This window comes from Pelodiscus sinensis, chromosome Z (assembly GCF_052426305.1).
Source record: "Pelodiscus sinensis isolate ZL-2025 chromosome Z, ASM5242630v1, whole genome shotgun sequence".
Classification (NCBI taxonomy): Eukaryota; Metazoa; Chordata; order Testudines; family Trionychidae; genus Pelodiscus; species Pelodiscus sinensis.
Window position 1 is genome coordinate 15,127,532 of NC_143085.1, and position 24,233 is coordinate 15,151,764.

Genomic DNA, 24,233 nt, shown 5'->3' on the forward strand with positions numbered 1-24,233 from the left:
CTTGATGGATGGTCCTTAAAACCAGAGATGGGCAAACTTTTTGGCCAAAGGGTCACATTTGGGTAAGCAAATTGTATGGTGGGCCATGAATGTAGGAGTTTGGGGTACAGGAAAGGACTTGAAGCAGCGGGTTCAGATCTTGGAGTGGAGGTACAAAATGGGAGTATGTGGCTGTATACTGCTTACCTCGGGCAGCTCCTGGTGAAGCAGGGCTAAGGCAGGCTCCCTCTCCTCCTCACCCCATGTTAGCCCTATGCCTCTTCTAGTAGCAACTGGCACATCTGGCAGCGGCTCTTTGGGGTGAGAGGGCAGGCAGCTCTGTTCACTGCCCTCAGCTGCAGGCACTGCTCCTGCACCTTCCTTTGACCGCAGTTCTGCATTCCTGGCCAATGGAAGCTGTGAAGATTGCACCTGCCAATGAAGGCAGCGTGTGAAGCCCTCTTCCTGACCCTTGGGGCCTTCCAAGGGATGCAGGAGATGTATTGGTCACTTCTGAGAGCAGCACAGGGCCACATCAGGCAGGAAACCTGCTTTAACCCCCATTGCGCCACCAGACTGGTACTCTAAGAGCTGGATTAAAAATCTTGATGGGTCAGATGCAACCTGCAGACTATAGTTTGCCCACCCCCTGCTTTAGAGTTTTTATGCACCTCCCACCCTGAAAACTCAGCAGCCCTTTTGGCAGCACTACTTTTTAACTCTGTTTCTATTTTAAGATAGGAATCAGCCTTGACATAGTATTAGGCTTGATATTCAATTCAGCAAGGTGATCAATCCTTCTACAGTTGACTCTTGTAATAATTAAGGCAAGGCCCTTAGGGTTTTTTATATGCAACTGAAAATGACTTTAATGGGAAACACTTTTTGTTAGTATTTCTTGAGTTGCATGAAGTGTGTGTTTTATTTTGAACTGTCATTAATCCTAAATATGCATTAAGGATGTTATTACCTTAGGTATAATTGAGTTAACTTTTTTTTCCCCAGGGCACTCCAGATGTAAAACTGTTTTCCAAACCTGTATCTCTGTGCCTGCTCAGTAAATATTTACTCAAGTCATTTGTTAGCTCTGTAAGTAAATCAAAGACATACAACTAGCTAATTTGTGCTCTAAGTACGTAGTTTATAATTGTTTCTGTGGATTATGTAAGAAATGGATCACTGGATAAAATATTAATCTGACTGAATAGTTAGGTAATAGGGCACCAATATACAAATCATGCTGCATGGAAGATTCTAGTTTGCAGGCCTACATAACTCTGGAGAGTTCTTTCATCCCACTGGAGGGAGCTGACATCTCATCATATAGGCAGATCATAGTAATTCTATCTAAAATGGTTATCTCTTTTAATAAACTTATCATGACAAAGAAATTAGCCTAAGTGTAACACTGAAAACAATAGAAAATGCAGGATTGGTTAAGTTATCTAAACACCTGGAACATTTTTATTTATTCCTCTAAATAAGTATTTAAAACAGGAAACCTTTATTCATAACAAACCACAATGAATTTTAAGCAGTATTTACTCAAATAGTCCTCATTTAAACTACATATACGTAGTCTAATTTTAAACCCTGTGCTCTAACATGCCACCCAATGAAAGAGCATTGCCATACTTTACAAATAATATTATTGTGTACAATCCTCACTCTATTTATGTTACTTTTTTTTCCTGAAATTTTTAGGCTAAGACATCTACCCTCTAATGAGTTCCATACGTATTGATTCCTCTAGGGGGCTAGTTGCTGCACTAGAGCTTAATCAAAGCTCTTTTCCTAATTTCTTTAGGTTCCCAGCTCTCAACCAAGGAGACTGTTATCCCCAGGATTATCGGACATACTAGGATCCACCTCATATCACAACAGTTGTGCTATAGCAGGGTGGTGAACCTCAGACCTGGGGACTGGATTTGGCCCCTTGCTTGCCTGGATCCAGCCTCTGAATTTCATGGCTCCTCTGGCATTGGGGAGCCTACCCTAATGTTCCAGCCCCCCGTCACTCCACAGTGGGGACGGAGCACACAAAATCTACTGGGTTGGGCTCCTCTGGGCTCTGGTATATGAGGGAAGTGTCTTTCTGCTTCTCAGTTAGGGACCACTTCAGCAAGAGTTTGGTTTTGATCTTTTAATTCTCACTTCTATGTTGCCCCAACTGATTTTTCTGTGGGTAGGCAGCCCCTGACCCCAAAAAAGGTTCCCCACCCCTATGCTACAGGATAGCCATTTCAATGCTAGCTGTAAAAGAATTTATATCTAGGGATTTTATGTCATGCTGAACACTTGACTTACTAGACTAGACATTCCTAAAAATAAACCTAACATTCTTAAATCACCACCTGATTTTAAAGATTAAAGAGGATAAGGTTATCAAAGTACTAACCTGATAATAGGGACAATTTTATCTCTGATAAATACAGATCAGATAATTTCCCCAGGAGCTCTCCACTATTGCAGAACTGTGGAAAGGTGAGGGAATAATGAGGAAGGGAATAAGTTTAAAGGAGTCAAACTTAGTTTCTTTTGTGTTTTAGAGAAAATGAATGTTGTGCTGTGTGTAAGGGTATGTCTACACTTGCAACCTAGTTCGGAATAGGGCTGCAAATGTAGGCATTCAGAATTGCAAATCAAGCCCTGGATTTAAATATCCCGCGCTTGATTTGCATCTTGCCGGCCGGGCGCCTTTTTTGAAATTTACAAGCCCGGAATAACTGCCTGTGTCTACACGCAGCAATGAAACGGGTATTTGAAATAAAGCCCTATTTCAAACTACCTGTTAAACTTCATTGCAGGAGGAATAATTAATAATATTTAAATCCTGGACTTGATTTGCAATTCCGAATGTCTGCATTTGCAGCCCTATTCTGAAATAGGCTGCAAGTGTAGACATACCCTAAGTGAAAAATTTTGCATACATTTTACGTACGAAGGTGACAATGCATGCTTTTAATGAGAAAAGGCAGTGTTCTTCCTTACTGGAAATGATATCCATAGCTTCGTATCTGGTCTGCGTTCAAATTGAATGTACGCTGAAATTGAATGAACAAGCACTGTAAGCTTCTGCCACGAATAGTAGCAGCACCTCTGGATGCTGCACAGGGTGCAGTTACAGAAAGAGGATTTATTTTCCCCCTTTTAGGTTATTTACTGCTGTGCTTAAATTGACTAGATTTGTCACAGGTTTCTTTATATGATCTCCTTTCTCAGTTGGTCTGGAGTAGAGTTGACTTTAAGTCAACATCTTTAGTAATACCCCACATGCAGATCTGAAGCTTGATTGTATCCTCTCTGAGCTTTTTGTCTAACTGAAGGACTTTTTGTCTTCCAGACAAAAAACAAGCGCTGTAAGCTTCTGCCACTGATAGTAGCAGCACCACTGGATGTTGAACAGGGTACAGTGATCATGGTGGGGATTCCTCCAGAGACAGAAAGCTCCGACAAAAAGAAGTGAGGGTATTCTTTGTTTAGTATCCTTTCTAAATGGCATCAATTAGTTTAGCCTCTTTACTGATAAATGTATCCCAAACATATTTTTACTGACAAATGCTTTGATGCCATTGTTAGCTTTAATGATAAATTGTACATAATTTAAGTGTCTTGCTTTGGGTATTTAGCTATGAGAGTGAAGTACCTATCACAGACCTCAGGCAGAGCTCTCTGTATCTCAAAAGCTTGTCTCCTAAAATCAATAGAAGATGATCCAATAAAAGATATTACTTCATTATCTCTTGGTCTGGGTAATGTAATATAGGCAAACATTTCCCCAGTTCTTCATTTTTTTCTGATTTGTTTGTTCATTTACCTTTAAACAATTAAATATCTGTTCAGTAATGTTTTTAAATGTAATAATTCTAACTATCCATATAAAATGATACGGTCTAAATCCATTGTTACCTCTCAAGAAAGACATATTAGTCATTGAGACTAGTTCTCTGAAAACATCCACTCAGTGTGCAGCGGCAGTCAAAGTGAACAGAATATTGGATAGCATTAAGAAAGGAATAGATAATAAGACAGGAAAATATATTGCATCTTTGTAAATCCATGATACGTACACATTTTTGAATAAAGTAGGCAGATATGGTTGCCCCATCACAAAAAAGATTTTGGAATTGGAAAAGATATAGAAAATGGCAACAAAAATGATTAGGGTTGTGGACCAACTTCTATATGAGGAAAGATTAATAAAACTGGGAATTTTCAGGTTGCAAAAGAGTTGACGAAGGGAGATACAATAGAGATCTATACAAATTATGCCTGGTGTGAACAAAGTGACACAAAAACTAGGGGCTACCAAATTAAATGAATATGCAGTAGGTTTAAAACAAAAGGAAGTATTTTTTCATGCAATGCACAGTCAACCTGTGGAGTTCTTTGCAACAGGGTTCAAAACTCTGTAGTAACCAGGTTCAAAAAAGAAGTAGGTAAATTCATTAAGGATAGGTTTATTAATGACTATTTGCCCATATGATCTCGTGGCAATATTCTCGATCGAAGCACTGGCACCTTATAGACTGTCATCATCCGCTCTCAGGATCAGCATGATGTTCTTCTCACGTGTGCAGTGAGTAGCGCTGATGACTGCTGGACTGATCACTACCTTGCCTGATCCACTATGGCAATTAGGATTGTCACCAAACAGAGAACTCAGAAGAAACTGATCCAACAAAAGATCAACATGCAAGGCTTGAAGGACCCCACCAGACAGTCACTTCCAGATAGCGCTCTAAAGGAAGTACACCCTGAAGACATGAAAACACTGGTGTTAACTGAAAAATGTCATAATGGGAGCTTGTGGAGAAACCATTGTCTACCAGTCAAGGAAGCCTCAGAACTGGTTTGATGAGAATGATGTGGAAGTTGAACATCTGATTGAAGTAAAAAGGAATGCCTTCAGGGCCTGGCAAAGCAACTTCAACTGCACAACGAAGAAAGAAGCGCAGGCCAAGGCAGAAGTCCCATGCAAAACAACGACTCTGAAAAATCAATGGTGAACAGAGAAGTCACAAGAGCTCCAACATCTCACAGATATCAATGATACGAGAGGTTTCTTCAATGCTGTTTATGGACAGAGAAACCATGGAATTAATCCCCTGAGATCAAAGGATGGTACCCAGCTCTTGAAAGACAATTAAGCCATTGCTTCTTGTTGGAGGGAACACTTTTACAAGCTCCTGAACCACCCCTCCACCATAGTCCCAGGAACCCTTGACTGAATCTCTCAGCAGCCGCCTATGGACAATCTTGCAATGCTTCCTACCCTGAAAGAGATTCAAGCTGTCATCAAAGCAATGAAGAGCCACATGATGACGGAATCCCCGACAAAGCCTTCAAAGAAGGCAGACCGGAGCTCCACAAACAATTCCATTTCCTGATCTAGATCTAGAATAGGGAAGCAGATACCACGAGAGTTCAGAGAAACACTGATTGTCAGTCTCTTCAAGAAGGGCAACAAATTGGACTGTAGAAGCTTTTGTGGCATCTCCATCCTGGCAATGGCAGGGAAAATCTTGCCAAATGAACTCCTGCCACACACAGAAGAAATTCTTCCAGAGTCTCGGTGTAGCATCCAACCATTCCGAGGCTGCTCAGTCACTGGATCATTTGTGGAAACTTTTTTTAAAAAATTGTTGTCACAGACAATAGAATTAAATCCTGATAAAGCTCAGGGTTTCCATAGGAAAATTTATTGTATTTATACAGCAGGAATTTTAATCTTGACTACCTTACAAGTTATCTGCTTCCTGGGGAATCAAGTGGGTTTTTAGCCACAGTGACTAATTAGAGCCCACACATTCTGGAATGTTGGGGCTGAGTGCTTGTAGGATATAATGTGCTGGTCCAGGTAGGCTAGGATAGAAAGGGATAGCTATTTTGTCTTCATCTCTAGTATTTGGAGTGTTAGAAAAACTAATTTGTGCTGTTAATTTAATAAGGTGATATTCCTAATGTGTATGGGTTTGGTTTTCTTTTTATAGCTTTTTTGGGAGAGCATTTGAAAAAGCTGCAGAGAGCACCAATTCTAGGATTTTACACAACCACTTTGACATGTCTAGTAAGTAACTTTTTAACATTCACATTAGGGATGTAAAAAGTTGATTAAAATGGTTAATTAAATAATGGTTGAAAATCTTACCATTACACACACTGCAGGCTCTGCAATATAAAGCTCAAAGTTTCCCTGGGTGCCATGTTGATACTGGTGTCAGTTCTTCTCCAAGGGAGGTGGCTTCAGAATTTAACTGATAAGCATCACCTCATCAGTTAAAGATTTAATCTAATAAATTCTGACATCCTTAATTTATATTAGGAATGTAAAACCCTGTTTAAAATGTTAACCAGTGCAGAGGTGGGGCACCTCAGGCCCGGGAGCCAGATGTGGTTCCCAGCTTGCCTCGATCTGGCCCCTAAGGCTCAGGGCCTCCCCCAGCATTGGGGAGCTCACACTACTGCTCCAGCCCTTCTGTTGTCCCAGTGCAGATCTGGAGCACACACAGTCTACTAAGTTGGGTGTCCCCAGTCACTGGTGTGGGAGGGGAATGTGGGGAGTGTCTTTCTCCTCTGTTGGGAGGCCACTACTTCTCACTTGTGTGTAGCCCCCAACTGATTTTTCTGTGGGTCAGCAACTCCTGACTCAAAAATGGTTCCCCACCCCAGGTTAAAGTATATAGTTAACTGGTCCAGTGGGCCCAACTGGGCTGTAGCAGACCTGTGGTGTGGCAGGCTTGGCCTGTCTGGCAGGAGCAGTCTGTGGTATAGTATACATCACCACAAAACAGGGAGCTGCTCCATCCCAGCTAGACCTGCTCCACCATAGGCTGCTCTAGCTAGGCGGGCCCACCGCACCCCCGGTGAGGCCTGCTCCAGCGAGTTGGGCACCACTTTACCAGTTGCCCTGGTAAAAATGCTAGTAAGGCCAATCCTTGCCCTAGTAAACATGTCAGTAAGGTGAATATTTATTGAATATCCGGTTAACCCTTTACATCCTGAATTCACATCCATATGTTGCATTTGACCAGCAAATCCTTTAATATAAGAGACTCCTTAAAGGATCTCACCCATTCTCGAAAATGACAGTTCTTGTAATTTTAATATATCCATAGAGGATGAGCATCTATGTGGCATGCTTCACAAGCAGTTTGCAATATGACACATAATCTTCATTTTAGTACTATGGCACTTCATGAATTGGCATCTGGGTGTACTGTAAGTAAAAACTGCTGTAGCAATAAGTCTGCAAAGCAGACTTAATTATGATTGAGAAGCTGAAATTTATTTTGCTTAGAATAACAATTTATATCTGAATTGACTTGGCGATCTCAAATGTAACCATAAACAGTTAGTTGTGTGTTAATTATTACGTAGGTTTATCTGCATTAACATTTGTTTTGAAATGCATTTGAAAAAGTCATCAGCTCAAAGGCAATTTATACCTCCATTTTTAGCTAACACAAAAAGGAGTTGTATTCTGGAAAGGTTTGTGTGTTTTTAGGAAGAAGACCAAGTTTAAACTCTGAAAATTATGTGAACATGTGCTCTGCGACAGCTGTTGATAGATTGTAGATATACAAGTCCACTGAATTAATAATAGAAACCATATTTAAAGAGTGATAATCTGGAATGCTGAGTTTGCTCAGATCTTTTAACAACACAATAAACGACATGCTTCTATATTAGCCAGACTTAACCAAAAAAAACCCTGGAAAAATAATTTGATTAAAATACATAATCCCACAGTTTGAGGCTTTGGCATATTTGCAGTTGTCCTCTAAACTAATAATTCTTTCTTTGTTTTAGTAATTGAATTGAAAATGGAAGACCGGAGCAAATTTCTAGATGCACTTATTTCTCTGCTGTCCTAATGGTAAGTGTGCGTGAGAAGAATTATTGAACATGGTTTACTTGGTAGGCTGGTCTCAGAAGACGCAGCAAATTTTAGAAAGTATAAAGTGTAGATAAACTACAGTTTCAGACAAAGCCAACTTATATCTCTTTTGAGTCTGGTACCTGTCTATCCATAAAAAGGTACTACCAGTTGAAACTTGTCATGGAATGCAAGGGTCAGAAATAGAACTTCTTAAAAATTTAGTGGTGTTTACATTATACAAGTCCAAATGAATGGATGATTTTAGTTTAGACCTGTTATTTTAAAGTTATATTACACTTAATATAGTTAACTTCTTTATCACATGTATATAAACTACTTAAAACCCCACACAATAGGTTGACCTATCAGTTAAAAATATGCTTTCTAAAACTATTAAGAGATCTGTTTTAATTCACTTGGAACACACAAGCTGCATGTAGTTTTTGTACATAGTCTTTTGGGGGGAAATTGCTTCTAACTTGAGCTTTCCCCATCTGTTAAATAGCATTTTATCTTTCATGGGTTCACTTTGTGGATTTTCTTTATTTTTCAAACTAGGAAAGTGAAAGGACTGTTTGTTTGGCTACGTCTAGACTACATCCCTTTTTCGGAAAAGGGATGTAAATTAGACGTATCGTAATCGCTAATGAAGCAGGGATTTAAATCTCCCGTGCTTCATTAGCATAAAAATGGCTGCCGCTTTTTTTTTGGCATGGAGCTTTGCCAGAGAAAAGCGCCAGTCTAGACGCTGATTTTTTGGAAAATAAAGCCTTTTCCGAAAGATCCCTTATTTCAGTGTTTTTTGTGTAGCTTTCATGGAATCATGGATTTGGGTTGGAAGAGATCTCCAGAAGTCATCTAATATTAACTCTCTGCTCAAAGCAGGAAGAATCCTAACTAAATTATTCCAAAAAGGCCTTTGTCAAGCTGGACTTAAAAACCTTTGAGGATAGAGATACCACTGTCTCTCTAGGCAATCCATTCCATTGCTTTACTACCCTCCCAGTGAAGTAGTTTTTTCTGAATATCGAATCTAAACCTCCACTACTGCAACTTGAGGCCATTGCTCTTTGTTCTGTCTTCTGCCCCACTAAGATCAGCCTACCTTCATCCTCTTAGAAACCCCACTTCCGGTAGTTGAAGATTATTCCCTCATTCTTCTTTTTGGGAGACAAAATAAGCCCAGTTCTCTCAGCTTCTCCTCATAAGTTATGAGCCCAACACTCTAATCATTGGCTCTCCACTGGACTCTTTCCAGTTTGTCCACATCCTTTCTGTAGCGGGGGGCTAAAAACTGAATGCAGTAATTCCACATGTGGCCTCACCAGTGCCAAATACAGGCAGTCCCCAAGTTACGCGGATCCGACTTATGTCGGATCCGCACTTACAAACGGGGCTTTCTCGCCCCGGAGCTCGCAGGCAGCGGGACCGCCCAGAGCGCAGCGGTCCCGCCACCTCGACCTCCGGGGCGAGAAAAGCTGCTCCGGGTGCCCCTGGTCTGCTGGGGACCGTCTCCAGCAGACCAGGGACACCCGGAGCAAAGCCACAGCGGCGGCGGGGTCCCGCGCCTCTGAGGCTTTGCTCCCCGTGTCCCCGGTCTGCTGGGGGGGGGGGCACAGCTAGTGCGCCCCCCCCCAGCAGATCAGGCTTTTGTTGTGGACCCTGGGGTAGAGCAGCTGGGGTGCTGCCGGGTTGGTCCTGCAGGGACCTACCTGGCAGCCCAGCTGTTCTGTCCCAGGCTCGAGATTCAGCCGCTGTTGAAACTGATCAGTGGCTGATTCCAGGAAGCTGGGGGCAGAGCAATTCTGCCTCCAGCTTCCTGTAGTCAGCCCCTGGTCAGTTTCAGCAGCAGCGGCTGAATCTGGAGCCAGTTCCGACTTACATACAAATTCAACTTAAGAACAAACCTATAGTCCCTATCTTGTACGTAACCCGGGGACTGCCTGTAAAGGGAAATAATCCCTTCCCCTGACCTGCTGGTGATGCAACTACTTATGAAGCCCAATATGCCAACAGCTTTCTTGGCAACAAAGGCATACTGTTGACTCATATTCAGCCTCTTGTCTACTGTAATCCCCAGGTCCTTTTCTGCAGAACTGCTACTTTAGACAATCCGTTTACAGCCAATAGCAGTGCATGGGATTCTTCCATCCTAAAGTGCAGGACTTAGCACTTGTCCTTGTTGAACCTCATCAGATTTCTTTTGGCTCAATCTTCCAACTCTGGACCCTATCCCTACTCTCCATCTTACCTACCTTCCCCCCGTTCATCTTAGTGTCCTCCATGAACTTGCTGAGGGAGCAATCCATTCCATCATCCAGATTATTAATGAATATGTTGAACAAAACTGGCTCTAGGGCCAACCCCTGGCTATGGTCACTGGAGCAATGCCGCAGCACAGTGCGCATGGCCAGGCTGGAGTATCTCCTTGCCCCATGGCATAGGCAGGAGGCTGCTCAGGCCAGGTAGGGTCTTTTGCGCTGCACTGCAAGCAGGGGGCTGCTCCAGCTGGGCTGGAGTGCCCCATGTGCAGAGCATGGTGGGCCCAGCCACAGCAGCCCTCTGGCTGCTTTGGCCAGACTGGGTGCTGGTTAACTGGTTACCCCATTAAGTATGCTGTTAAGATAGTACTTACCAGGTAACCAGTTAACTGATTGCCCTTTTACGTGCCTAAAGCAGCTGCCAACTAGACATTGAACCATTTATCATTACCTGTTGGGCTTTTTGTACTTGTGTGTGCCTACACTTTGTGAGAAATTTTATTAGGTGTGCTAAGTGGTTTTTGGAATACACATTTGGAAGTATGTGGAAGGTTGAATATCTAATAGTCTCAAAGGGATATTGGAAAAATAACACACAGAATTTATCCTTATTACACATCTGTGAGGTAACCAAGCATTATCTCCATTTAATAGATGTGGAAACTGAAACACAAAGTAAAGATTTGCCCAAGGTGTCAGTAAGAAGAAGGACTTTTAGGTTTTATTCACATATCTGTCACACTGTGTTGCTTTACTGAATACCAGAAGCACTAATTTGGATTAATTCAAAACTTTGGACCAGCTACTGATGGGACCTCTTAGGTCAGTAGATAGTCACTCTGCTTTCTCTGCCCTGCTGCACTTTTCAGACTGGCAAAAAATATCATTGAAGTCCCAAATGTTGTCGCCTTTCTTGATTATGATGATTCCTCTTCATGTCCTTCATGACAGATTACAGCAGGCCTGGATTTAAATCTTCTTTCTTTCATAGGCAAACAGAAGGATGTTACTCTTGGCACATGGATACTGAGCTCTCCTTGTAAAATCCATCCTGATCTAGGAACCAGTTGGACCTCAATGGTCCAGATTGTCAAATGCTTGGTCGTAGAAATGCAGTTCACAGGTAGTCTTCATGTTCTGACTCAAATGGCAATCTGGAACTCCCCTATTTCTTTCTATGTTGATACAGATAATAAGTTGAAGTATTTCTGAAAAGTTACACTCTACAAAAGTGTTATTGGATTGACCTTTGTTTCCTAAGTGCCTTTTTAAAGCGCAAAGAAGAATTTGTCAGAATAAAATATATATAGATGGAGTTCAATTTGTGGAGGAAAAAAAATTGCATCCAGGTAGTAGTCCCTGCCTAGCAAGTTTGAGTAACAAAGTAAAATCTATTGGTCCAAGATTGAATACTTTATTGCAGAAATTTCACTTGCAGGCATGAGGAAAACTCCCTTTAAGTTTCTAGTATGTACTGCTCTTAAATCAACTCCTAATATCACCAGGAGTAGCTCTGTATATTTTCAACTTCTAAAAATAGGTGTTCTGTGAGGCATGCATCTAATATTGTAAGTCTCTTAAAATTCAAATACTGATCAACCACAATGCTAAAATAGAACCTATACAAGCAATATAAAACAATTGTTCTTTTACAGCTTTCTTATTAATACATCTCCCAAAGAGGCAATTTCTATATCACCACCATGTCGTTAGCCAGTTACTTTGAGACTGCAGTATCACATGCAAAATGGCTTTTAGAAGACACTACTAGTGACAGTGCTATTCTGCATAGATGATAGTATTTTAGATATGGACAAGTTAAATAAAACCCAGATCTTTGTTAGGGCAGGATATGGTTCTTCAAATAGAGAAAGTTTCAGTTCTCATATAGAACTGATGGTGTACTTCTTAATAAAGTCACATAAAATGGTGCTCAAACCATCTAAATTCACCCTTTGCAGTCCTCAACAATTCTCAAGTGGGGAATGAATTGTGAAGATACGAGCAGTGTCCTGTGATGTCACATTTATTCAGATAATCTGATACAACCCCGAATAAAACTCCAAACTCTTGTATTACAATAAGTATTACTTTATTAGATATGAGTGGGTTTTTCCCCTTTTTTCAGTGACTGTCTGGATTCCTTTCACATGTGTTTTTTATTGGTCTCTATGTACTATGTTGACTGTGTAAATGTTTTGGTACATGCATTTTACCATATATTGTATAGATTTTATATAGATGAATTTTAAGATAATGGGATTTTAAATGTAGCCATTGCAAAAATTTTATTGTATATTTCTACTTAAATAAAATAACTCTTATGTAGTCTTGTTTGGAAAATATTATCCATGTGCCAAATTTTAACATCTAGAGAACTTGACTGCATAACATCAAATGAACTTTTTCCCCCATATTTAAGAGGTTACACTGTGCCATGTGTGGTGTTTCTCTTCCTTCCTCTCACCTCACTTCCTGTGGCCCCAACATATTTCAGTTGATGCCTATGGCATAATGCAGTGTTTAAAAATATACAGTGACTTCAGAGGTGCTGTGAAAATTAACTGGTTAATAATGAAGTGTAGATATCCTCACTTAAAGCATGTGGAAACTGAAACTCACAGAGGTTGTGAACTGTTGTATAAATTATTACTGTAGCCAGGATTAGAACATTGAATGTTTGGATCCTAGTGTCATTCTTAGGCCCTGGATTGTATTTCTTGATATTTAGAATGCATTTTGAAGATGAAGGGCACTAAGGACATAAAAATGATCATATTGGGTCAGAACAAAGGTCCATCTAGTGCAGTACCAACATCATGTTCATCTTTCAACAGTGACCAATATCAGGTACCCCCAGAAAGAATGACAAGAACAGGTAATAATCAATTGATACATCCCCTGTCGCCCATCACTAGCTTCTGTCAAACAGAGGCAAGGGACACCACTCCTGCCCTTCCTGGCTAATAGTCATTGATACACCTGTCCTCCTTGAAATTATCTAGCTCTTTTTTGAACCTTGTTACACTTTTGGCCTTTACAACATACTCTGGCAAGGAGTGTTCCACAGGTTAACTGTATTGTGCAAAGAAGGTATGCTATTGCTTCATTACTTCTGCACTGCTTCCACAGTGCTGCTTTCTGAGCTGAGTGCCCAGCCAACAGCTGCCCTCTCTGGTCACCTAGCTCTGAAAGCAGCAGAGAATTAAGGGTGGCAGTACTACAACCTCCCTAAAATAACTTTGTGACCTCTCTACAACTTACTCTTGGGTAAGGACTCTCAAGTTAAAAAACACTGGTCTTCCCTGTGAAATCTATGTAATATAAGGGAAAAGCACAGCAAAGACAGTCTGTGATGTGTTTTTTCATAGGTGAGAATTTGGTTGGGCCCTGATTACATGGGAGCTGTTCTATACCCTTAATTATTTTGTTGTCCTTTTTGAACTTTTTCAAATTCCAATACATCTTTTTTGAGATGCGATAACTGTAACTGAACATAGTATGCAAGATGTGGCATACGTGGGGCCTGGATTTACATATAGGCAATATGGTATTTTCTGTCCTCTTATCTATCCCTTTTCTTAATGACTCCCAGCTTTCCGTTCGTTTTTTACTGTTACTACCCCCTAAGTGTGTGTTTTTAGAGCATTATCTACAATGACTTCAAGATCTCCTTCTTGAGTGTTAAGTTAGTTTAGACTCCATCATTGTATATGTATATTTAGGATTATATTTTCCAATGTCTATTACTTTGTATTTATCAACGTTGAATTTTGTTGCCCAGTCACCCAGTTTTGTGTGATCCTTTTGTTGTTCTTCACAGCCTGCTTGGGATTTAACTGTCTTGAACAGTTTTGTATCATCTACAAATTTTGGCACCTCAAAGTTTACCCCCTTTTCCAGGTCATTTTATGAATGTTAAATAAACTGATCCCAGTACAAACCTCTGGCGGACTTCACTACTTACCTCTCTACATTCTGGGGGGAAAAAATATTCCTGCCCTTTGTTTTCTATCATCTTAAGCAGTTACCAAGCTATGAGAGGATTCTCTTATGACCATTTACTTTGCTTAAGAGCCATTAGTGAAGGTCCTTGTTAAAGGCTTTCTGGAAATCTAAGTACAATAAAACGCCAGTGGTCTGGCACTCCTGAGAGTCTGGCACGAACTGGAACCTGGAATTCTCCGGCTAGCCCCATGGGCGCTCGCGGCTGGGAAAGGGAAGGGGAGAAGAGGGGAAGGGGATTATGTCGGTGACGGGTCTGCCGGGACCTGCACTGCGGCCAGCCACAGGGTGGGCGGGGAATGGTGCAGCAAGGGGCGAACCCTCCACCGTTTTGCGGGAAGGCGGGGGAAGCCCCGCACCTCCATTAAGAGTTTCCGGGAGGGGAGGGGGCTCCCCACCCTCCAGACTGCAGTAGTTATTGCTGAGCAGGGTGGTGAGGGGTGGCACTGCAGGACCAACCCAGCAGCACCCCAGCTGCCCTGCTCTGCAGCTTCCCCAAGTCCGCCGCTCATCAGTTTCAGCAGCGGCGGACTTGGGGAAACGGCACGGAGCAGAGCAGCTTGGGTGCTGCCGGGTTGCTTACACAATGCCGCCTCCTCACACCCCTCCCAGAAACTCTCGGCGGTGGCATGGGGCTTCCCCTGCCTTCCTGCAAAATGGTGGAGGATTCGCCCCTTGCCGTTCCGTTCCCCGCCGGAGTACCTCCCGATAGTCCGGCATATCCGATAACCTGGCACCACCGAAGTCCCAAGGTGCTGGATTATCGGAAGTCTGTTGTACACTATATCCATTGGATCCCCCTTGTCCTCATACTTGTGGATCCCCTCAAAAAATTATAGTAATTTGAGACATGATTTCCCTTAACAAAAATGATGTTGACTCTTCCCCAACAGATTATATTCATATACATGTCTGGCAATTTTATTCTTTACTGTAGTTGCAATCTGCCTGGTATTGAGGTCAGGCTTGCCAGCCTGTAATTGCTAGGATCACCTCTGGAGTCATTTAAAAAACTTGGCATTTCCTTAACTGTCCATAAGTTATTCGGTAAAGAAGCTCATTTAAATGATAGGTTGCAAACTACAGTTAGTAGTTCTGCAGTTTCTCATTTGAGTTCCTTTAAAACTGTTTGGTGAAATCCATCTGGTCCTGGTATTACTGTTTACTGTATCAGTTTGATCTGAACTCTTGTCTGATGCATCTCGAGCTGAGACAGTTCCTCAGATTTATCCCCTAAAAAGAATGGTTCAGATTTGGGAATTTTCCTCTCATCCTCAGCCATGATGACTGATCTAAATAATTCATTTGGTTTATCTTCAATGGCCTTATTGTCCTTGAATGTTCCTTCAGTTGAGTGTTTATCATAACCAAAAATTGTTATATTTTGAGAATTTATGAACAAAAGTTGAAATTTTTTCATTGTACTTGTAATTCAGCAATTGTAATTCTGGTCTTAGATATACATTATCAAGCTTTTATTGCACTTTTTCATTTGAAGGTCTCAAAACAACTTACATAGGTCCATATCATCCCCATTTGAATGGAGATACTGAGGCACAGGGAATGTGTTGTATTATGGAAGCTGGGGTTAATTTTAATGCCTTACTATATATGCACAGTACCCAACACAGTTACAAAAAACTTTGGGAACATTAACTAGATTTCCTGACTTGTTTGCTTAAGATTTGAACTTAGTACATAAATGTAATTTTTGCTCTCTAACTTTTTCCTGCGGGACAACAGAATGACATCACATAATCTGCATTGTCATGACCCCTCCACCTCCGTCTTTAACCACTTGCTTTGGCGCTGTCGACTCTGAGCATGAGCTGCTCCTGCTTCACACCCTGGGGGGCTGGGCCACTGGGGAGGAACTGCTGTTGCTGGGGCTAGGTCAAATAACAGTATTATACTAAAACCATATATTTGCATTTTTTTTTTTTAAATCTGTGGGGTGCATATTCAAATCTATACTTGCCTATATCTGACATTTTATAGTTCATAGAATGTTTGGTTATGGTTGAGGGAAATAATATAGTGTCAAAACACTATGCAGTAATAACCATATAGAGAGCCGGAGCATGCAAAATTCCCTTCAGTTTCTACATTCTTCCATCCAGCATGGAGGGTTAAGAGACAGTGAAGAGAGTGCAAATGGAAGCATTTTAAAAAGTGATTCATCCCTCGTATCAGAAACAACCATATGGGTGGGTTTTCATTGAACTTTCTAGAAACTCAATTTTGCATAGAGAAAAAGCATGAGAAATTTAAGCCAAGAGCTACTTTTCAAGAAAGATTTAAACATGTTTAACAAGCTTCTGATATTTTTTTCTACTTAAATTAATGTAGTGGTAATGTGGAACCATAATAGAAATTCTTTTGACAATGAGTCACACTGCTGTTGAACTTGTAGACTAATGAGGAGTTAAGCAAGTCAGTTACTTGCTCCAGAGCACATGTGTAAGAAAGGCAGTAAAACTATGTAGCCCTCTAGTAAGTCTACATAAAACATAAACTCTAAATGGCAGCAACTTAGTGCCATGATGTGTAGCAGCCACTAATGTGAAATCACCTGCTGTGTAGGTCAATAAAAAAATGTTAAGAACCACCATGATTTTGCAGACTTAACCTCTTACTAGTGAATTCTGGATACAGGAGGAGTGCCAAGAACTCTTGACTTCGCTTTGTTAAGAGATTAATATACTTTAGGCTTATTTGACCAAACAGAAATGTTGTCTACAAGAGTTAGTTATTTTAAAATACAATGGTTAAGGCGCTAATCGGCTTACCCTATTTATGTATGGTGACATTCCATTTTAGCTGTGTCTGAAAGCAAATAGAAACATTCCCTAAGGATTATATTTGAGCTGCAGCAACTACTTCCCCTGTACTCCCGTGCACTCATTTATTGTAATAGCACTGTGACAAAACAGTTTGTTTGTTTTGTTGCTTTTCATTTCCAGGTGGACAGGTATTCCTAACAGCTAAATAAACCAACATAAACAAAATGGATATGTTGATGGGAACTTGTTTTGCTGTGAGTGTGATATGGCTACTGCGAGATGACTACCTCCTTGTGTTGGCATAGTCTTTGGGATTCAAGCTGATTTATCTGAAGTTACAGGAGTCAGTGAGAAACCACGCAGCCTGGCTGGCATCAGCCAGGCCTTATCAGAGTGAGGCCCCTTTGGAATGTGGTCGCCAGGGGAACCAGGGTCATGGTAGCTACTGTCTGCGTGCTTCTCGGGCCTGGCCTTAATAATTAGGATTTGAGTTCTCAGTTCTCAGCAAGATACCATGGACTGCCTCAGTTTATCCCTACAGGACCAAACCGTTCCGAAAATCACCACAACTTTTTGTAGCTATCACAGAACGCATGAGATGCCAACCTGTATCCACTCAGCGGATCACCTCAGGGATAACCGCCTGTATCAGGGAGTGCTACTCCATAGCAGACATTTCAGCCCTGACCCTCAGAGTACACTCCATGAGAGCTGTGGCAGCTTCCATCGCTTTCGCAATGCAGGTTGCAATCCTAGACAGCTGTAGGGCTTCCATATGGTCCTCGGTCCACACGTTTGCCAACCATTATGCACTGTCCCATCAGGCCAGAGAGGATGCTGCCCTAGGTAGGGCGATACTTAACTTCTCCTTGGTTTCAACATCCGGCCCTCCACCTAGTTGGGTCCTGCTTTGGAGTCAACTATATTGGAATGCACATGAGCAATCACTCGAAGAAAGAACGGTTACTTACCTCTGATTCTTCAAGATGAGTTGCTCATGTCCATTCCAAATCCCTGCCCACCGCCTTTTATCCGGAATGTGCCAGTAAGAAGGAACAGAGTGGGTGAGAGGGCCAGCAGGGGTATATATATGGGCCGATATATTGGCACCACTCTAGGGGGCTCCCTGCTGGCCAAGAGGGTACTACTGAGGGAAAAGTCTCCGACTGTGTGCACACTGAGTGCGCACATCTGTATTGGAATGGACATGAGCAACACGTTTCGAAGAATCACAGTTACGAGATAAGTAACTGTTCTTTATTTTTCTAAATGGAATTCTACTGCCATCATCACTATTATGGACAGCCTGCACTCCTAACCTCAAACCTTGCTAAACTGAAAAGAGCTCTGAAATCGTTCTTGCCAGACTCCATTAAGTCTCCATATGGCTGAATGGGGGAAAACAATAACAAGATGTTTATTTTCACTAAATGGAAAAGTGGAAGAATTCCCATTAGTAATTGTTTATCATTTGTTCATTTCAAGGTGGTACAGAAAGTTCTAGTTGGACTAAATTCAGGGACTAACAAAAATGTTCTCCAGGGTGGAGTCGTAAAGCAGTGCCACCTTAAAACACTAAGGTTTTGAAAATAAACAGTTTCTAAAGCAGGAAACATTAAGAAACATGCAGTATAAAAAGACAATGTGGATTAAAAAACGCCAGTCAAACTTTTCATAATCTGGCAGTAGAAGTGACACATCAAATATAGCACCTGGATTAATTTCCCTGAATGCCTTTTACTCAACCATACACAGCTGTATATACAGTAGACTTCCGATAATCCGGAACCTATGGGACCTAGGTGGTGCCGGATTATCAAATATGCTGGACTATCAGGAGGTACTATAAGCTGGTTATATATAATATATATACTGTATACATTATATACTGTATATAAAGTGTTCTAAACCCTTTATATTGTACATACTGTATACAGTATACTGTAATGTTTTAGTTTTTTTAAGCCTTTTTTACCCTTTTTGCTCAATTCAGCTGCTGCCGCTGTTACCTTGTGACTCATTTTTGCCGAAGCTCACTCACTAGGCTCTTGCCATTTTGATTCCGGACTATCAGGAGTGCCGTACAATTGGATGCCGGACTATTGGAGTTTTACTGTAGTTTCTGTCTCCCACAGAGAGCAAAGAATATCAGTTTCCTTATCGCTAATGTTATGTGGGTGAAAAACAGAACATCCTAAACCATTAGCAAGAATTAGGTCTGAATTAAATGGCTGTAAAGGTGATATGTTTAATTATAATATTTTTTACTATTTTACAACCTTTACATTGATAGAAAAGTAAGCATTTTTAATTGTCCAACAGTCTTGCAGTGAGCATATCCAGATGGATAACATTTTTAATTGTTCTTAATTTTGCTTATAGGTAGACCAGATTGACTAAAAACTAAACTGTAGTTTGGATTGATAAAGGTCTGCTATATTCACAGCTACGTTCTGTCTAAATGTAATAGCTCTTTGATCTGAGAAATCAAACCACAACCCTCTCAAACCATGGCTATCTAAAATATTTCCATTAAACTAGCATTTGTCTTCTGAAGCACTTCTGAAAGGAGAATGCTAACATAAAAGAGATGTGCCTTTTTCCAGGTTTCTTTGCTGCTATTGATTATGTTTGTGTGTGAAGGCTCTCTTCTTTCATAAGCTACACTTGCATAAAATTCTGTGGGGAAGTTATACTTACGTATTTATGTAATTAGACTTCTCTGCCCGCATCTTGATTTTTTTGGAGAACTAGAAAACCCAGCTATCTGGAAAAAATCTGAATGTGTGTGGGGAAGTGGATTTATTTTGGGGATTTTAGTTTGTGCTGTATTGAAGTTTTTATGGTTAAGGTCATATGAGTGCAGAAACCATCATGAAGGTAAGACCGTATCTCTGTGTCAAATTATAAAACAAGAAAATCTTTAAAGTCCAAATCCAAAAGAGGACTTAAGAATGTTATTAACTTTAAGCATGTGATTTAGAGCTATTTTTGCAGGTTCAAGGCCTAAATTTTTCCTGTGTGAAAGTCCTTTAAGATGCAAATTCTGTGTTCCTCAACTGAGGAAAAACTTCCATTGAAATCAGCAGATGTTTAATCTGGTTAAGAATTGCAGAATATTGCCCTGTGGTGTTTAATTGTCTTAGCTAAGCAATCCATTTAAAGGAAAATTTCTAATATTCTTAACTGCTGATTTTTTTTTATTATTACCAGTTTTTGTTTCAGTGATATTCCTATTCTACTTTCTGTGTGCTGTCTTTATTTTATTTTTTACTTAAAGTTAGGGACCAATTCATTTAGAGTCTTCCTTTCTAGCTAGTCGAACTTGTATATTTTCACAGTCCCCATGGTTTTAATGTTTGTTTCCATTGTTTAACTTGATGGAATTTATTTTCATTTAATCAACCATTTGCAGCATGTCAGTGGAAAATTGGAGACACCTGTCATTAGGTTGGAAAGAATTCACAGGAACATTCAGCTTCTGGTATGTTTTTCATTTACTGAAAAAGCCAACAAAGAGCTGCAGAAATAACTTTCACTGGCATATTTATCTTGCATGTGCTTTAAAAATCTAGCCAGATCACTAGCATTAAAAGTATATAAGGGAAACAAAATAACTTTTATTACAATGTTTCTGTGATTATCCTAGTATTTTTATAAAGTTCAAGTATAATTAATAATTGGGTTGCAAAATACTCACAAACATCACAAAATTGTGAATGGGCAACAAAAGGGAAGATGAATTTTAATGTTGATAAATGCTAAGTAATACATGTTGTAAAACATAATCCCAGTTATATGTGTAAAATGATGGGAACTGAATTAGCTGTGGCCACTCAAGAGAAAGATCTTGAAGTCACTCAATGTGCAGCAGTAGTCAAAAAAGCAAACAGAATGTTAGGAATCATTTAAAAAGGGATAGAGACAGAGAATATCTTATTGCCTCTTTATAAATCCATGGTACGCTCACATCTTGAATACTGCATGCAGATGTGGTCACCTCAGATGTGGACACCAATATTTAAAAAAGGCTCTAGTGGTGATCCTGACAATTCTAACATCAGTACCGGGCAAAGTAGTTTAAATTAGTAAAGAATAAAATTGTCAGATGCATAGATTAACATAATTTTTGTTGGGGGAAAGTCAACAAGATTTCTTTGAAGGGAAATCATGCCTTACTAATCTACTAGAGTTCTTTAAGAGGGGTCAACAAATGTGGATTCAGTGGATATAGAATACTTAGATTTCCAGAAAGCCTTTCACAAGGTCCATCACCAAAGGCTCTCAAGTAAAGCAAGTTCTTCTTCGAGAAGTGTCCCCGGGGGTGCTCCACTGTAGGTGTTGGTGTCAGCCTTGTCCTGGAGCCACAGATCAGAGATTTTTCAGCAGTGGTCCACCGGACTGTGTATGCACGTTGTGTGTCTCGTGCTGTTTGCCCTGTTTCTGAATGCACGGTCCAGCTCCCTCAAGTTCCTCCTAACAGTCCTCGGTTGCAGACAGAATGAGCTCCCTCTTGTGACATTTGACAGGAATTAAAGACAAAGATTGTTCATAGTTAGAAATTACTTAGATAGTTTTAGTAGTTATAGTTCAGTTTACTAATGATTCCATTGGCTTCATGTAAAAAAAAAGAAGAAAAGCAGAGAGAAATGAGGAGCTACAGCTCTAACTAAACTATGCAATGATCACCAGGTTTCAGGAAGTGTGGCACATGCCATGGGCCCATGCCCACTTCTGACGGACATTCCCATTGTATTTGCTGCCTAGGTGAGGGACATATCCCTCAGAAATGCCCTTACTGTTTGAAGCTCACAGCACGAGCTAGACGAGATAGAGATGAGGCTGAAAATGCTTCTGTTCAACTAGGCATTACAGCCAGCTCAGACCGATTCCTCCCAGCCCACGGAATCCCTTGGAGCCAACCAATGCCGAGCTGCTTCGTGGTTACTTTGCCCACGAAAGCTTATGCTCCAACACTTCAGTTAGTTTATAAGGTGTCACAGGACTCCTCACCGCTTTTGCAGATTCGGACTAACACGGCTACCCCTCTAATATAAGATAGGTACTTATCTCTAATTGTTTCCAATTTCTTGGAGGAATTCTGCTTTTTGTCAACATGAGTATCCTCAAGTGTTACAAGAGATAACACCCACTGATTATACAGCATCCTCTTGCATTTATAATTCCTATGGCTTTAACTTTTTATACTATTTTCTTTATATTCTGTTTTGAAAGGTGGACATTGTCACATGAGGGCGCTGCTGCTGCATGGGGTGCAAGCAGGGCTCCTGACCATATATTATAACCAGCTCACAGAACAAGAGACCCACAGTAGACAAACTATATCCTTAACAAGTTTTATTACCAGTAATTCAGGATGGAGATATATATAGATGTATAGGTAGTAAGCAATTAAAGAAGCATTAAAAGCAGGTTAAAAGTAATGCTTAAATAGAATAATGAACAGTCTAATTCTTACCTCAATTTAGCAGCCTAATTCTTAACCCAGTTGTAGTGCACTCACTCACAATTACCACTCACATGCTGGGGCTGGCCAAACCCCAGGTAATGTTGATAAATTTGGTTGAGGTGGAAGTCCGACATGCACGTCACCCCACTATACTGAATTGATGGACTCCAATTCGTGGGGCAAAATGATGTGATATATAGCCCCTCGTTGGGAGCCAGTCACATGGGACGCCATCCACTGGTTGCACACAATCCAGGTGGGATGATGTCTGTTAGTGACACCTCCCTCCTCTTACTGGTGTGTTTACAGCCAATCTAGAAGCACCCGGTTTTTGCATCACCCAATTCTGCATGCCTCACGATGAGTGATAAACAGCAATCTGTCCTTGATTGGGTTTCTCCCTTGTTACTTCTTTCTATCTGGAAGCATTGGAAACGCAGCCTCCTCCTTTACAGTTTTGATCTCCTCAGCCCACAGTTTTTCTTTCACACAATTCTTTCTCTCGAAGTTGTAAATAAGTCCATAATCATCTGGGGCACTAGCTTGAACGGTAATATGGCCTCTCTTCAGCTCACTTACTGCTAATTCACTCATGCCAACCATTCACACTACCCATGATTCATGACAATATAAATGTTATAATGCAGCTGTTAATAGAATATTTGAGAAGTCTTTAATTGCAAGCTGTGAATGTAATTCAAATGACAGGTTGCAAAATCAACAATCTGGGGAAAAGGTAAATAAGCCACAAGATTTGTCTCATCAAAGAACATGGGACACATTTTGTATATTGTGATGTAGTGGGGGTGCTGTCTGCTCTGTAACCCGGGGTTCCCCTGTGCTGTGTGATTCCCACTGACTCAACCACATGTGTATTGGCCAAGGCACCTAGTCCCAACTTGAGCAGATAAGTCTCTTCCCAAAGAGAAAGACAAAGAAAGGGAGGCGGAGACGGCCACCTGGCTGAGAGGCAGGATCTGGGAGTGAGGCAGTTTCTGGCTGGGAAACATGAAGGGAACAGAATTATCTGAGGGTTGAGGGGGCAATGGTTCCCCTAACCCAGCGGGTCTGAGGCACCCTGGCCCTGATTCCTGTAACCACATCATGACTTTTCTGTGCTGTCTCCTGGAGAAGCAATAAACCCTCTCTATTCTATGGGCTGGTGGAGTCTGTTCTGGCTGCTATGGGGGTGCAGGATTGGGGGGAACCCTGACGCTCTGTCACAATGGTGTCGAGGTGGGATGCACTGCACCCTGTGGATGGAGCTCCCAGCAGCGAGTGACAAGGAGCAGTAGAAGGAAGGGGCTTGTAGAAGCCAGACATGCTGGAGGCAGAGCACAGCGATTCCTGGGAGCTGGGAGGCGCTGCAACACTCGGTCGGTGCCCGAAGATCAGCGGGGAGATGGCCTATGCCTGACTCCTGAAGGTAAACTTTGTAGACTGTGCAGAGGAAGGGGCCTGACCATAGGAAAAGCAACCAAGGCCCAGCTGGAAGAGAATGAACAGTCCAGGATCCTGGATCCTGTCCCAGCAGGGAGCAGCCAGATACGTCCTGAGAGCATCTCAGGCCCTCAGACCAGAGCGAGGGCTGGAGTCCACCAGACAGATGCTGTGTCCACCAGGCCACATTCTGCCAGCAGCAGTTTATCCAAGGCAGGGTCCATCCCAGCAGAGCTGCGACAGCTGGAAATCAAGCTGCGGATGAAGAAATTGGAGGTACAGGGAGAAGCAGCGGCAGAATGAGCTGGTCATGGCGGAGCGGAGAAGCTGAGGGGCCCTGGTTGCAGTGAGTGGGGAGGATCCCAGGCGACCCGGGGCAGCTAGATGCTTTGAAAAGCTCATGTTGGCCCAAT

General features: G+C 41.4%; 1 protein-coding gene across 1 annotated transcript in view; it reads left to right on the forward strand.

Moving 5' to 3' along the window:
- The window catches only part of CDC45 (cell division cycle 45), a 32,101-nt gene extending 19,651 nt beyond the window's left edge, over positions 1-12,450 (forward strand). Inside the window, exons 15-19 of the mRNA XM_006134946.5 lie at positions 985-1,068; positions 3,323-3,441; positions 5,973-6,049; positions 7,792-7,858; positions 11,114-12,450. Of these exons, the coding sequence (XP_006135008.3) occupies positions 985-1,068; positions 3,323-3,441; positions 5,973-6,049; positions 7,792-7,856 (345 nt within the window). The 3' untranslated portion in view covers positions 7,857-7,858; positions 11,114-12,450. The remainder of the gene's footprint in view (positions 1-984; positions 1,069-3,322; positions 3,442-5,972; positions 6,050-7,791; positions 7,859-11,113) is intronic.
- The last annotated feature ends 11,783 nt before the right edge of the window (positions 12,451-24,233 follow it).